Genomic DNA, 15987 nt, shown 5'->3' on the forward strand with positions numbered 1-15987 from the left:
CACATTTTTTTTCCTAAATGTAAGCCATGGAACTATCGAGCTCATCTAGGAAATCTAGTCACATTCATTGGTTTGGGGAGAAGCTGAGATCTGTAGATAGTTTTATTGATCCTACGTAGATTTTCACCGTAGTTGTCAAGCTGGGTGTCCATCGAATCGGTACAAATAAGTCATTCTGGCAGGGATCTCATGATTGCCTTCTCACGATCGTAGACAGCGGAATCGAAGTTTAAGCGGCATTTCGATCCATCTGAGAAAACAGCTTCTCTTCAGGCTAGCGTACTCGTATTTGCTAGCAAATAATGGAGGTATGACTTGCGCACGAAGGAAGCCTGATATTCCATGGGACTCCTGCTTCATTGGCTGATCAAAAGATACATAGGAACTATAGAGGTCTAAGAAGTGCAGGATAAATGTTCTATCCATTCCTGGGGCTGAATTGTTATATGAAGGCAGAGCGAGCGAGAGCTCGACACTCAAAAGGGAGGAACCATATCATCCCTGCCAACAAAAGATATCACGTAACACTCGCTCCAATGATACCGAATCCGGACATACTTGCTTTACGAAGTCGAATATCTAATGCAGCGAGCTTTTACGATCTTTGTGTTACGCGTTCGTCTCTCGACAGTCCAAGAAGCTTTCTTTGAAGTTTTAAATGCCCGCATACTCGACGCGACTCCCACAAAGGAATAACAATTATTATCAATTAACTGTCAAATTGCACCGTCGCGTTGCGTCGCATCCACAACCGTCGAGTTGCGTCGTAACCACAATGTACACCCATCTAGCGGATGACAGATTTTAATACAGTCCAGCATAAAAACCTTACAGAAACTGTATAATAATGTGGCATATACAATTTTGGAAGATTTTAACAGAAACGTTGTATTGAAACCTTACAATTTTGTATTATTTTAATACAGTACTAGTCGACCCGGCAAACGTTGTCCTGCGTAATAGGCGAAAATGAGCGTTGTAAACAGCCCATGCGAAATCCCAAAACGAATCTGTGTTTTAGATTTTTTCTATTTACTCAACTTTACTATTGATTCTCGACTGAGAAAATATCATATAAACCCGTCGGAAACTATTACGAATGTAACTGCTGAAGGAATGAATAGAATCCAACCAGCCGTTTTTGAGTTATGCGGATACGAACACAGACCATTTCATTTTTATTATATAGATCTGCATAAAAAGCTTACATTTCTTGTGTTAGGACCATGCAGAATTGTATTTACCAAGAATTTATACAATAATTGTAAGATTTGTTTTTTTGCGTGTAGGTACACTGCCCATGATTGCATAATTGACGTAACAACCATTGCACTTTCGCATGTATTTCGAATAATTTAGGAACAAACATCGCAAATTTAAAATATTTCAACCCGTAGGCACATAAATGAGGCTTGGAACAAGCAACGTATTGATGTTGTAGCGGGTGAAATAACCTAGTGAAGGCATAATAACCAGGGGGGGAGTAAGCCTGTCATCCACGAACAAATCAAACCTACCTAAGATGTATTATCCGGGCCTCGCCGTTCGGGAAAGGCGGGCCACCCTGGGCCACCCCGCTTGGCAAGTGTAACATTTTTCGAACTGGAATCTTGTAGGATATTGGTTAACCTACACTACTGCTGACTAACAAAAAAATGTGGGATTGTTTATTTACATTTGCTTCATACTACATGCAGAGGAGGCGCGATGCACCGCATATTACTCCCTGGTAATAACCAAAATCGCTGAAATTTCGAATGGTTGATACGCCAACTATGAAATCATGGGCAGTACATATGTATATCAAAATTGGTTCTGGCATTTCAAAGCTAACCTTGACATCGCCATTTCAAAATAAACCCATTGCATTGATTTCCACAAAACCGCACAAGACGAGCTCGGTGGTCTAATGGCTACCGCTTCTGCCTTAAAAGCAGGAGGTCATGGGTTCAATTCCAGGCTCGTCTCTTTCCTACTTTGTATTTCTGCCTTAGTTCTTTCTGTATTTCACGTTCTACCAAAACAATTCCTACTGTTATAACTTCCCACACAATCCCAAAATCCCGTGGCACCTATGAGAGGTCGTAGAGTTCTCTGCATCTTTCTTAAGTAGGTGTCCAATAGACTGGCCCAGGAAACGAAAACTTGTCAAATTCCACGAGGCACCCCCACGGATTGTGTCTTTGAGTGAGAAAATCAATATCTCAATCGCTTGTTGCATAAGCTGTCGCATTTGATTTTGAAGTTTGTATGAGGATTTCAGCCAAAATACATAGGAAAATACACCTCCGTCACACATTCGATCTCGAAATTGGTTCTGATTGCTCGATTGAGCTCAGAAGTGCAAAAAAACGGCAATTGGTATGCTACAGAAAAATTTCACAGATATCAATTCACAGATATTAATCAATCATGAACTTTTATGAACTATATTATTTTCAGCTGATATGATTCGAACAATAAATCCAAAAATACACAATTCAGCTCCTCCAACCATCGTACAACGTTCTGTGGAATTGTTCTGTAACAACTGCCAACTGCCCATTTTGCAATTCTGATCTCAATCGAGCAATCAGAACCAATTTCCAGATCTAATTTGAACGAAGGTGTATTTTCCTATGCATTTTGGCTGAAATTCCCATACAAACTTCAAATCAAATCAAATGCGCCAGCTTATGCAACAAGCGATTGAGCTGACATTTTTAGAAATTGATTTTCTCACCCAAAGACACAATCCTGAGGGGTGTCCCGTGGAATTCGACAACATTTTTTTTCTCCCCATACTAAGCTGGGCCAGTCTAGTGTCCAATTAATCATCCTTCCGCTTCCCCAGCATTCGCAAGAACGTGGCCAGGAGAGATCTCGACTATTGGAAAGTGCATTGCTTTCATCTAAGAGATAGTGATCATTCCCAAATCAATATCTGAGGTAACGGATGAAAGTGATGCTACTTTCATACAATAGTCTTGGCTTGTACCATGTACGAATTTGTGCGAAATGCTCAATGCTAATGCTAATGCTAATTGATTTCCACAAAACCGCACAAATCGATTACATTTTGATCCTTCTATCAATTCTGTGATTATGCCAAATCAACTTAGTAGCATTCCTCCCCGGTCCGTGAACCTGTTGGAAAAGTTTGACCAGCATATTAACTACCCCGCATCGCTCAATTCCGTTAATAATTTAACATCACTTTCCGTTTTCATTTCAGCCCACGATGGTGGTTCGGATGTGGTACAGCCTCGCCAGCCGTTGCAGTCCCGGAGCAGTGCCATGTCTAATCCCAGTGAGGTCAAAAATCAAATATCCGCTCCTCAGAAGCGTGGAGGTAAACTTTGTTTCTATCACAATCATTACACAGTGCGACCACCGTATGCGAGGCGATCCATTTCAACCCATTTTCACTCGCAAACAGCAATCGATATCACGGTGTTTCTCCGATTCGTTTCGTGTTGACCAAAATCTTAGAACACACTTGTTCAAAAATTTACTTGATTGTTTTATCTTATTCTATATACATAAAAATGAATTTCTGTCTGTCTGAACTATATAGACTCCGAAACTACTGAACCGATCGGCGTGGAAATTTGTATGCTGAGGTTTTTGGGGCCGGGAAAGGTTCTTAAGGTGGTTCGAGACCCCTCCCTCATTTGGAAAGGATGGCTCCCATACAAATGAAACAGAAATTTCTGCATAACTCGAGAACCAAGCAGAGAATAAATGAATTTTAGGCGAAACGAAGTTCGTCGGGTCTGCTAGTAGAGAAATAAAAATAATGCTTGGCTGGTACTCTCTCTAATAATCCTTAATAGTAGATTTTTTATTTCCCATCATACGAAATTTAAAACTTATACAAGTGAAAGATTTCCGAGATTTTTATAATTTTATAAGCACAGAACGGAACCAATTTACCTTTCATGAAACGACAATCGCGCAGAAACACCGTGACACGACTTTTCTCATTGCTTACTTACTTACTGCTTGTCTGATCTTGGATTTCCAGTGAATCCGTTGCTGTACAACGATTTCGACTATGCGGGCGTTTCCATTCCCCATGGGGGCATCTGGGATGGCTTGGGCGCGGTGCCATCGCCGAATTCGGCCTTTGCCCGGGCACCCCTCACCACCACAGCACTTTTCCCCGATGAATTTCCCGACATCCGGGTGAGGAATGACGAACTCTTGGCGACTTTACTCGGTCCTCCCCCACCAATCGCGAAGACCTTCTATGGCGACCCGGTTTCCCCGTCCGTCAGCTATCCTTACGTGTTCGGTCAGCACGCTTACGGCGACAGGAGCAAACGTTTGGTCAGTAACTCAATTGAACGGAGCCCGTTGCAGACGCTGAGGTGAGTGCTTTTACTGAAACGTAAACCATTATTGACGTTGTACCCTATAGGTCATATGCATTTAGATAAATATGAAACTAGTGGAGCTGCTGTTATTTGTGCTCTGTGGTTAGTGTGACATTGATTCTTTTTTTTTCCATAATTCATACAAATAGGTACTTCCGACAGGGATCTTATTCCTGTCAAGGCTCGGAGCTGAGTAAAATAATTATTATTTTGCCAAAACTCGACCGTGAAACTCGGTGTTAACGATGCAGATAATTGGATTATTATTTATTCAGACTAAGGCCGAAGTGGCCTCTGCAGGTTACAGTCATCTCCATTCAGCACGGTCCATGACTGTGCGTCGCCAGCCACGCAGTCTACGGAGAGTCCGCAAGTCATGTTCCACCTGATCGATCCTCCTTGCCCGCTGCGCACCTCGCCTTATTGTGCCCGTCGGATCGTTGTCGAGAACCATTTTCACCGGGTTATTGTCCGACATTCTGGCTATGTGCACGGCCCACCGCAGTCGTCCGATTTTCGCGGTGTGAACGATGGATGGTTCTCCCAACAACTGATGCAACTCGTGGTTCATTCGCCTCCTCCACGTACCGTCCGCCATTTGCACCCTACCATATATGGTACGCAGCACTTTTCTTTCGAAAACTCCGAGTGCGCGTTGGTCCTCCACGAGCATCGTCCAGGTCTCGTGTCCGTAGAGGACTACCGGTCTAATGAGCGTTTTGTAGATGGTCAGTTTGGTACGGCGGCGAACTCTATTCGATCGAAGCGTCTTGCGGAGTCCAAAGTATGCACGATTTCCAGCCACTATACGCCTCCGAATTTCTCTGCTGGTATCATTTTCGGCAGTCACCAGTGAGCCCAAGTACACAAATTCTTCTACCACCTCGATTTCATCACCACCGATGCCAACTCGCGGTGGGTGGCTCACATTGTATTCTCTTGAACCTCTTCCTATCATGTACTTCGTCTTCGACGTGTTGATGACTAGTCCGATCCGCTTGGCTTCCCTCTTCAGTCTGATGTAGGCTTCCTCCATCTTCTCAAAGTTACGTGCCATAATATCTATGTCGTCGGCGAAGCCAAATAGCTGGACGGACTTATTGAAAATTGTGCCACTCGTGTTAATCCCTGCTCTTCGTATTACTCCTTCCAAAGCGATGTTGAATAACAGACACGATAGACCATCACCTTGCCAACCCTCTGCGGGTTTCAAATGGACTCGAGAATGACCCTGAAACTCGAACTACGCACATCACCCGATCCATTGTCGCTTTGATCAACCGTGTCAGTTTATCCGGAAATCCGTGTTCGTGCATTAGCTATGGCAGCTGGTCCCGATCGATTGTATCATATGCGGCTTTGAAGTCGATGAATAGATGATGTGTGGGCACGTTGTCTTCGCGGCACTTCTGCAGTACTTGGCGAATGGCGAACACCTGGTCCGTGGTGGAGCGTTCGCCCATAAAACCCGCCTGGTACTGCCCCACGAACTCCCTTGCAATTGGTGCTAGTCGACGGCATAAAACTTGGGAGAGTACCTTGTAGGCGGCGTTCAGCAATGTGATTGCGCGGTAGTTGCTACAATCCAGCTTATCGCCCTTTGTAGATGGGGACACCTTCCATCCACTCCTGCGGCAAAACTTCCTCCTCCCAAATCTTGGTAATGACCCAGTGCAGCGCTCTAGCCAGTGCCTCACCACCGTGTTTAAATAGCTCTCCTGGTAGTTGGTCAACCCCAGGGGCTTTGTTGTTCTTCAGCCGGCCAATCTCCTCCTGGATTTCCTGGAGATCCGGGGCCGATAGAATTATGTCCTGCGCGCGTTCCCCTAGGTCCATCACCATACCGCCATCTTCGTCTGCCACATCGCCATTCAGGTGCTCTTCGTAGTGCTGCTGCCACCTTTGGATCACCTCACGCTCGTTCGTAAGAAGGTTCCCGTTTATGTCCTTGCACATATCAGGCTGTGGCACGTGGCCCTTACGTGAACGGTTCAACTTCTCATAGAACTTTCGTGTGTTATTAGTGCGGTACAGTTGCTCCGTCTCTTCACGGTCTCGATCTTCCTGCTGACGCTTTTTCCTCCGGAAAATCGAGTTTTGTCTGTTCCGCGCCTGTTTATATCGTGCCTCATTCGCCCTCGTGCGGTGTTGCAGCAATCTCACCCATGCTGCAATCTTCTCTTCTACTAACTGCTCACATTCGCCGTCATACCAGTCGTTTCTCCGATCCGGGGGCACCGTGCCAAGTGCAGCGGTTGCGGTGCTACCAATGGCGGATCGAATACCTCTCCAGCCATCTTCAAGAGACGCTGCGCCTAGCTGCTCTTCCGTTGGGAGTGCCACTTCCAGCTGCTGCGCGTATTCTTGGGCTAGCCTACCGTCTTGTAGCCGCCCAATATTAAGCCGCGGCGTCCGACTTCGACGCGTGTTGTACACCGTCGAGAGTTTTGAGCGCAGGCAAACTGCAACGAGGTAGTGGTCGGATTCAATATTCGCACTGCGGTAAGTGCGGACGTTCGTGATGTCGGAGAAGAATTTACCGTCAATTAGAACGTGGTCGATTTGGTTTTCCGTTTCTTGGTTAGGTGATTTCCATGTGGCCTTGTGGATATTTTTGCGGGGAAAGAAGGTGCTTCGGACTACCATTCCGCGGGAGGCTGTGAAGTTTATGCATCGTTGGCCGTTGTCATTCGATACGGTGTGCAGACTACCCGGTCCGATGACCGGTCTATACATTTCCTCCCTTCCTACCTGTGCGTTCATGTCACCGATGACGATTTTGACGTCCCGCAGTGGGCATCCATCGTATGTCTGCTCCAGCTGTGCGTAGAACGCTTCTTTCTCAGCGTCGGGTCTCCTTCGTGTGGGCAGTGCACGTTGATGATGCTATAGTTGAAGAAACGGCCTTTAATCCTCAGCTTGCACATCCTTGCGTTGATTGGCTGCCACCCAATCACGCGTTGGCGCATCTTTCCCAGCACTATGAAGCCGGTTCCCAGCTCGTTGGTGGTGCCACAGCTTTGGTAGAAGGTAGCCGCCCGATGCCCGCTTTTCCACACTTTCTGTCCTGTCCAGCAAATCTCCTGCAGCGCCACGACGTCGAAGTTGCGGGGATGTAATTCATCGTAGATCATCCTGTCGCAACCTGCGAAACCTAGCGACTTGCAGTTCCATGTTCCAAGCTTCCAATCGTGATCCTTTATTCGTCGCCTAGGTCTTTGCCGATTATATCGAGTCGCATTATCTCTTATATTGTTCGTAATTATTGGTTTTCCAGGCGGCTTATTGGGCCTGCGCAAACCTCCTGTCTCGCCGGAGGGCCGTCGTGTCAGGGCTGTTTAGCGTCCCACCTAACACCAGGGCTTGGGCTTGTGCGCTTTTAGCGGCACACGGTCGCTTTGGTGGAGCCTACTTGTGGATACATTTATAGAAGTTTAACAGGGCCCACTGTCAACCCCATCACATCCTAGGCAGACACCACAACTCACAGATGGCCTGGGGAGGGATCGTCAACAATCGCAGATGATTGGATCGCAGATAATTGGAATAGGTTATTATTATTATTATTTATTTACACTAAGGTCAGAGTGACCACTGCGGTACATAAAAGTCGTCTACATTCAGCTCCATGCCATCGCTAACTAAGCGATTTACGGAAGGTCCGCACCGCACATCATCTTCCATCTGATCAATTCATCTTTCATCGCTGCGCACCTCGCCTTCTTGTGCCAGTCGGATCGCTATCGGGGACCATTGTCACCGATTTTCACGGTGTGAACAATAACTGGTTCTTCTACCATCTTCGATCTGCTATCCATCATGGATGGATCTTGTTTGAAGCTACCAAATCTTACCAAACGAGTGGAACCTCAGCCACGTCATCCCAATACCTAAGGATAGCGTCTCCTCTCGGGATGCCTCGAAATACCGCCCTATCTTGCTAACTTCCTGGCTACGTTAGAAACTTGGGACTCACGGAAGATTCGATTTCCAACAGCATGCCCTCCGTTCTGGGTGCCAAACCGGGACCTACTTTGTCGATCTAGGGTACGTCCTTCAGAATGCCTTCTAGAAAGGACCACACTAATCCAGTTATCCGATGTTCGTTTAATTTTGGACAACCGATATCAACTTTATCAAATCCTGCGCCAGACCAATTTTCTGACAACGTATTTAACGGGACAGTCCCGTATTTTAGACCTTACTGCGCTGTCCCGTCGTAATCTAAGAAATCCTCAATTTGTCCCGTTTTTTCATTGATTCTTCCAAAGAGCTCAAAATATTATTCAAACAAATTTAATATTTTAGGCAGGAATCTAAAATCAAATAAATGTGTTTTTGTGTGTCTTTATAAGAGAGATTCTCTCAACAAAAAACTGGACGAAACCCATAAAAAAGTGTGAGATGTTATGTTATTAGTGTTACTTGTAAAAGTAAGCTATCTATGCCATTTTGTATTTTCCATTGATCGACTTTTCTTAAAATTTCTTACAGTTAATGACAACAGCTCCGGGAATTTTTTTCATACAGTTTCATTTCAATGGTTTTCATTATACTTATTCTGGAGACATTAAAATTTATCCAATTTCGTCAGCGGATTGAACGGAATAAATAACTTGGTAGGCAAGTATTTCCTGAAAATCAGGTCACGTCTCAACGTCAACAAAGTGCATGGACAACAATTCAAATTTTCAGATTAAGTCCATTTTTGATTATTCTTTTTGAATCTTCCGCAGACGGTAATTCAATTTTACTTTTCAAATCTGCTTTACCACATATTTTACAATCATTTGATTCAAAGTCTTTCTGAATAATTCTGAATATTTCGAAATCATCTACTGTAAAAAAGGCATGGAAAAATAATTTATAAATCAGTTTCAAATCGAGAAAAAATATGGTCGGATTAAAGGTTAGATTACACGTCAGGGGCTTGTCTGTAAATTTTGCTCCCAGTTTTACTTTTCGCGACGAAATAGCATGAGTCCCACGTTTTTTTAGCACTTGAGAACAGAATCAATGGATAAGGTTCCCGAGGTGTGAGGCTACTTTTAGCGTCATACAAATCAATTTCGATCAAAAAAGACTGTGAATTGATTAGATTTGACATTTCTTCTCATGCGCCAGCCATATTCATGGAAATAATTAAAATTACATTTTATCAATGTTCTTTCCTTGTTGAGATTCTTGTTATTCTTATCCGCAGATTTTTTCTCATTTATACTCATGAAAAAGAGATTTGAAACAGGAAATCAATAATCCACCCTATTGTTCTTTTCCCATTTTTCTTTTCTTTTGGCATTTTTTCTTAGAACTATTGTTTAGGCTTCTAATGCCCTAAACCGGCCTTAGCTTTGTAAATTTCAATTGTTCAGAATTGGAAAAGTTTTTGATATTTTGTCAATAATAAAATCCTTAATGCATGTCAAAGAGTAGATTAAAATAAAATTTCAAAATTCAACTTTTTTTTTAATATTGGAAGATGCGTAATTTTCTGTTCCTTCGTGTTTTTGTCCACATCCCTTTGAAAAGTGATATTTGTAGTGCAATATTTTCCACAACTAACTTAATACAATAGAAGATTGTGGAATGATTTACTCTAAAATATTTCTATTTTCTGGCACAAAAAATGAAAATTAGGCCCATAAATTTTAAAATTTCCACACCTCTTGAATTTTATCACAATTTTTTTTTACATGTCCCGTTTTGCAAGAGCGTTTGTCCCGTTCTTTCACTGAAATGACCTGGTCAGCCTAGTCATATGGTAAATGACGAAAAGTTGTTGTAAAATGTTGTAATATGTATGCGGAGATAACTGTTTTTTTTTTTTTATAGAGGGATGAAGGCAAATCTGCATACAGACACCTGAAATTATCACTCAGGGAGTGGGGTTGACGCAGTTGGCAGAAGGCCAGACCATGGACCCACTAAACCCACCCAAGCAACAGAAGGTTACTTGAGTTACCCTCTCTTCTAATGCACAATTCCCCCCGGGACTACCTTTCAGTATTACTTCTGTGGGGGAAAGCAGTACTAAAAGTACTCCTCCCAAAACAACACCTTTCACAGTGCCTCTCTTCGATGTTTTGTCATACGTCTGAGCCCTTTGGCTCCCTTATTGGTGCCAGCAAGCACACAAAAGCGTGGGCCCTTAAGCCCTTTACTTTTTTTTCCCTTGTGCTATTCAGCAACGCATCTACTTTCCTTTTTATTTTTAGAGCCATTTAGCTCTCAACGTGCTCGCAAGCTACTCAGATAGTCCCCCGGCGGCGGATCTACCCTACTCCGACGGGGAGTCCCCCGGCGGCGGAAGCTCCCCCGATACCGACGACCCGCATTCGTGGATGGCTGTTACATTACCAACACTACACATTCACCTGGTATGCATGTTCATAGATCCGCTCAAGTCCTACGCACATTCTCACTTCAACGGGTGACCAGACGAGTGCCGAGGTCAGGCCAAAGATTCCGGGTGGAGATAGCTTCCGGTTCAGTGGTGCCCCGACGACCCGAAGCAGGTGCATTCACGCGGCACGATCTACTCAACTGGTCCCCGGCGGTGGGCCTAGCCTACTCCGATTAACCGATTTCCCATGAACTGCGCCTTTCAGCTTCTTGCTTAACCGATGAGCCATTCAGCTCTCACCTTGATCGCGGACTACTCGGATAGTCCTCGGCGGTGGATCAATCCTACTCCGACGGGGAGTTCCCCGACGTCAGAAGCTCGCCCTAACCGACGACCCGTCTCAACGGGTGACCGGACAAGTGCCGAGGACTATCCAAAGATTCCGGGTGGAAAGAACTTCCGGTTCAATGGTGCCCCGACGACCCGACGCCGGTACATTCGCACGCCACGGTCTACTCAGCTGATCCCCGGCGGTGGACCTAGCCTACTCCGATAACCGAGTTTCATTTGCCTTGAGCCATTCAGCTCTCACCTTATTCATTGAGCCATTTAGCTCCCGCCTCGGTCGCGATCGCGAACGACTCGGATAGTCCCCGACGGCGGATCTAACCTACTCCGACGAGAAGTTCCCCGAAAGCGGGATCTCCTCCGAACCAGCCGTTTCGCCACGTTCTGCGGCTACGCGCTCGCCGTAAGCTGAATACAGTTGCGACGCTGTCGTTCCCATCCATTATCGACATATATATTCACGACTTCCACGACTCATGGTCCGCTATCCGTAACGGCTGCCTGCTGCTGCTCTATGCGCCAACTTCGTTGCAGGATGTCGGCTATCCTGGACGTCGCTCTTGCAACCGCTCTCCACTGTTCTGGGTTCTGGCAGATAACTGGAGATAACTGTGGAAGTGCTTAATGAACACTAAGCTGCGAGGCGGCAATGTCCCAGTGGGGGATGTAATGCCAATAAAGAGAGAGAGAGGACATAGGTATTTTGTTACTTTTACTAATGGTTTCACTTATTTTACGGATGATGATGATGATGCGTTACAACAATAACAGAAAGTATCACAGAAGGGAATTGACTTTTTTTTAAACAAATTGCATCTGAATGGTATTCACTGTTCCTCACACACCACAATAGAACAGTGTACACCCGATTCTTTTTTTACACGGGGGATGCGTTCCGTGCAAAAAAAAATTCAGCTTAAAATTCGATAATCCGTGTAAAAAAAGTTTTTAACCCTTTATAAGGCAGTGGCAACTATATTGCCACCAACAAATAATATGTTTTTCTATTTATTAACAAGAGCTCTACTTATTATTTCACATGTAGTGACTTTATTTGCTTCCTAGTAACACCCCAGATGAATTTGAGCCATAAAAAAATTGAAATGTCAATTTGAGAACAGTTTTTGCCTTTCTCGTACAACTAAGTTTTTCACTCCGAAGACGAACTTTTTATAGAAGCCTCTGAGACCCATAGTATTATATACCAATCGACTCAGCTCGACGAGCTGAGCACATGTCTGTCTGTCCGTGTGTATGTGTGTGTGTATGTGTGTGCACAAAAGCTATAAAAAACATTAGACAACTTTTCGTATAGTAATCCTTAACCGATTTTCTCGCAACAAGTTTCATTCGACAGGGGACAAAGCCTTGTTGATCACTATTGAATTTCACAACGATCGGTTATTGCGTTTAAAAGTTATGAAGAAAATGGTACATCTTCTTCTTCTTCCTATTAGCATTACATCCCCACACTGGGACAGAGCCGCCTCACAGCTTAGTGTTCATTAAGCACTTCCACAGTTATTAACTGCGAGGTTTCTAAGCCAGGTTACCATTTTTGCATTCGTATATCATGAGGCTAACACGATGATACTTTTATGCCCAGGGAAGTCGAGACAATTTCCAAGCCGAAAATTTCCTAGACCGGCACCGGGAATCGAACCCAGCCACCCTCAGCATGGTCTTGCTTTGTAGCCGTGCGTCTTACCGCACGGCTAAGGAGGGCCCCAAAAAAACAAGATGGTACAATGGTACATCGGATCATATAAACCTCATATAAGGTTCGTGTCTTAACTAAATGCGAGAAAGGCACCACCAACGCTAGGTGGATTAATCTGGGTTTTTTACGAACAGATCGTAAGTTTCGAGTGGAAGAAGGATTTTCAGTTATAATTCGTTAAAAAAACGACAAAGATATATTTTTTTCCCGTTGGTATCAATTATTTTGAATCTCCTGTGTTAGATTACTACGTGATTAGCGTGAAAAAAGCTTTGCCTTTCTGTATATTTGGTTTTTGGATTTTTGACGAAATTGTGTTCTTTTCCCAAGGGTCCCCCCTTGGGAGAAAAAAAGCGAAATTTTTTTTTTCACTTATAATGCGTTTTCTGACTAGGACTCTTGTAACGTACCTTGATTTGACTGGTTCTACGTAAAACCAAATTTTTAAAAATCTTTTCACATTTTTGTTGTTGCCTGTTTTCCTGCTTGCCGGGCAGTGGCAACTATATTGCCACCAATGTTGTCCCTTCGCGGCAGTGGCAACTATATTGCCACCAATTTTCAATGTTTCTGAACTGTTTAATGTATAACAAACATACATTTGATTTTAATACCATGTCAACATTGTGTCCTATTGTAGTTTTTGTTAATTTATTGTTTAGATTCGTCTGCCTTATAAAAGGTTAATTTCTCGACGAATCATGCAAAATGGAGCAACTATGCAAAAATTTTGTATGGGATTTTTTTTACAGTTTTTTTTTCATATAAACAGACAAAACTGAATCAACAATTTGGCGTGGCGAGGTTCGAGGCCACATCTCTCCATCCTAGATTGCGCCCTACGCTCGCCAAGTCGTTTTGCACTTGGTCAGCCCATCTCGCTCGTTTCGCTACACGCCTTCTTGAACCTGCCGGTTCGGAACCGGATACCATCTTTGCAGGGTTGCAGTCCGGAATTCTTGCAACGTGCCTTGCCCATTGTACCCTTCCAGCTTTAGCAACCTTCACAGAGGTTCCTTCTGGGTACGCCGTAGAGTAGGGCGAGCTCGTGGTTCATCCATAGATCGCTAATGGAGAAAGTTTGAGCTTTACTTCATAAAAGTGAATTACCAAGGAATTGTGGGGAGAAGCACTGTATGTGGTCGCTTGATGACAACAAGTGCGTTTGTTGGGGACCTATTTGTGTCGTAAATACTGCCGTCATACGCATATTTGTCCCATGTTTGCTGGGATTCCTATGTTCTTCTTCTTCTTCTTATTGACATTACATCCCCACACTGGGACAGAGCCGCCTCGCAGCTTAGTCAGGGGCGTCTCGTGGACTTTTGCTACACCTGTTCTACCATGCTGATAAAAAATTATTCATCAAGCTGAGTGGTTTCGAATGAAAGTTGTGCATTTAATTTAATATTACAACCTTTTCTTGTACAACTATATGTACAATATTAGAAAAAAAATTTAGATAGAAAGGATTTACAAAACAATAAATAGCTTATTAATCTCTTTTGTTACAAAAATGTTTTAAATTTAGATGCACTTGAAATTCTAAACTCTCGCAAATCGTCTGAAATCTAACTTGATAACAGTTGGCAATAACTGGATATTGCTCAGAATAGAGATCTTTCAAATCGGCTCATTCCACCATTCGGGGTACACGCCATCGCCACTAATATTTAATCTCTCACATCTTTTGTTGCTATGAAAGAAATGTTATTAAACATTATTAGTATAATAATAATAGTATATAATTATACAATTATTCAGTTCAATCAAAGTTAATTCCCTATTTTCCGGGGATTAAAACACCCGCCTTGGACATTAATTTACAATGTTGTGAAAAATCATATGTGAATAGTCTAGCGTACTGAACGTACATATTCACATATGAGTTTTCACAACATTATAAATTATCTAATTATTTTTGATGCGACCCCAATGAATCACATTTAGAAGTTGAAATGTGTTCCAGTTATTTAATTCTTCAAATTTAGTGAACACTATACCTTTTTCTCTATGTTGATTGATTTTGAGTATTCGTAAAAAACATTATTTAATGTCTTTTTTGAAAACGCAAACATTATTTTAATATTGTTCTTGATGCATTGCATATTCAGGAGAAAAAAGAAAAACAAACTGTTTCCAATCATCGAAGTATGAACGAAAGCGTGCGCGGTGCGCCTTTCGGCAAAGCACAGCCCGACACTACGATCGAGTCTAACCGAAGGTGCATCGCGTCGTTGATTGTTCTCGCAGCGCGTCGAACGGGTTTGACTCCTGCTGCGCGCATAGCAGAACTTGCATCTAAACGTGCTTGCTTCGCATGCGAAAGAGGATGATATGAGGAAACGGAGAAAGCTGGCAACGCTCACGCTGGTTCTCTGCGCGCGGAGAACGAGTGAGCATACCAAGAAGGAAATTATTTCAAATCATTTGTCATTGCGCAAAACTTTAAATTTGACTTCTGGCAGCGCTGCTGTTGGTTCTTCATTATGGATCGTACGATTGGCAAAAGCTTTCTATGTGATGGGGTGTGGTGTGTCGGGAAACACACATTTAGCTGCAATTTGACTGTACACCAAGCATGTGGCGTTAACTTGATCTGCTTACGAAATATTTTGTTTCTTTAGATGTTAAAATCATTGGAAATATTACGTGGAACTTTGTTTAAAAAATTTACTGAGTAAATTATTTGCCCTAATAATTAATTGCCAAGACATTAATTTCCTACTTCTGACCTAAAACTGGTAGAACGTATGGACGAGTCGCCTCTGAGCTTAGTGTTCATTAAGCACTTCCACAGTTATTAACTGCGAGGTTTCTAAGCCAAGTTACCATTTTGCATTCGTATATCATGAGGCTAACACGATGATACTTTTATGCCCAAGGAAGTCGAGACAATTTCCAATCCGAAAATTGTCTAGACCGGCACCGGGAATCGAACCCAGCCACCCTCAGCATGGTCTTGCTTTGTAGCTGCGCGTCTTACCGCACGGCTAAGGAGGGCCCCCAAGAGGGATTTCCTATGTACATGGGACAATTTTGTGTAGAACTGCAGAATAGGTCTCCAACAAACGCCTTTTTTTTTTATTCGTGTATTTATTTGGTAGGCACTTTTGTGTTCTTGACCGCTACTGTGCCGTGATCTACTGTGGTACTCTGCTGTACAGAGTCCACACAGAATCTATTTTTAGATGTCCATAATTCGTTATTGTTGTCGT

The 15987-nt window shown here is 43.4% G+C and overlaps 1 protein-coding gene across 3 annotated transcripts in view; it reads left to right on the plus strand.

Moving 5' to 3' along the window:
• Positions 1–15987, plus strand: part of LOC134216389 (uncharacterized) — a 320788-nt gene that overhangs the window by 215436 nt on the left and 89365 nt on the right. For all 3 annotated transcript variants that reach the window (XM_062695288.1, XM_062695287.1, XM_062695289.1), the window contains exons 3-4: positions 3215–3331; positions 4007–4352. In XM_062695288.1, coding sequence (XP_062551272.1) covers positions 3215–3331; positions 4007–4352 — 463 coding nt within the window. The remainder of the gene's footprint in view (positions 1–3214; positions 3332–4006; positions 4353–15987) is intronic.

Source organism: Armigeres subalbatus, chromosome 2 (assembly GCF_024139115.2).
Source record: "Armigeres subalbatus isolate Guangzhou_Male chromosome 2, GZ_Asu_2, whole genome shotgun sequence".
In the NCBI taxonomy this organism is placed as follows: domain Eukaryota; kingdom Metazoa; phylum Arthropoda; class Insecta; order Diptera; family Culicidae; genus Armigeres; species Armigeres subalbatus.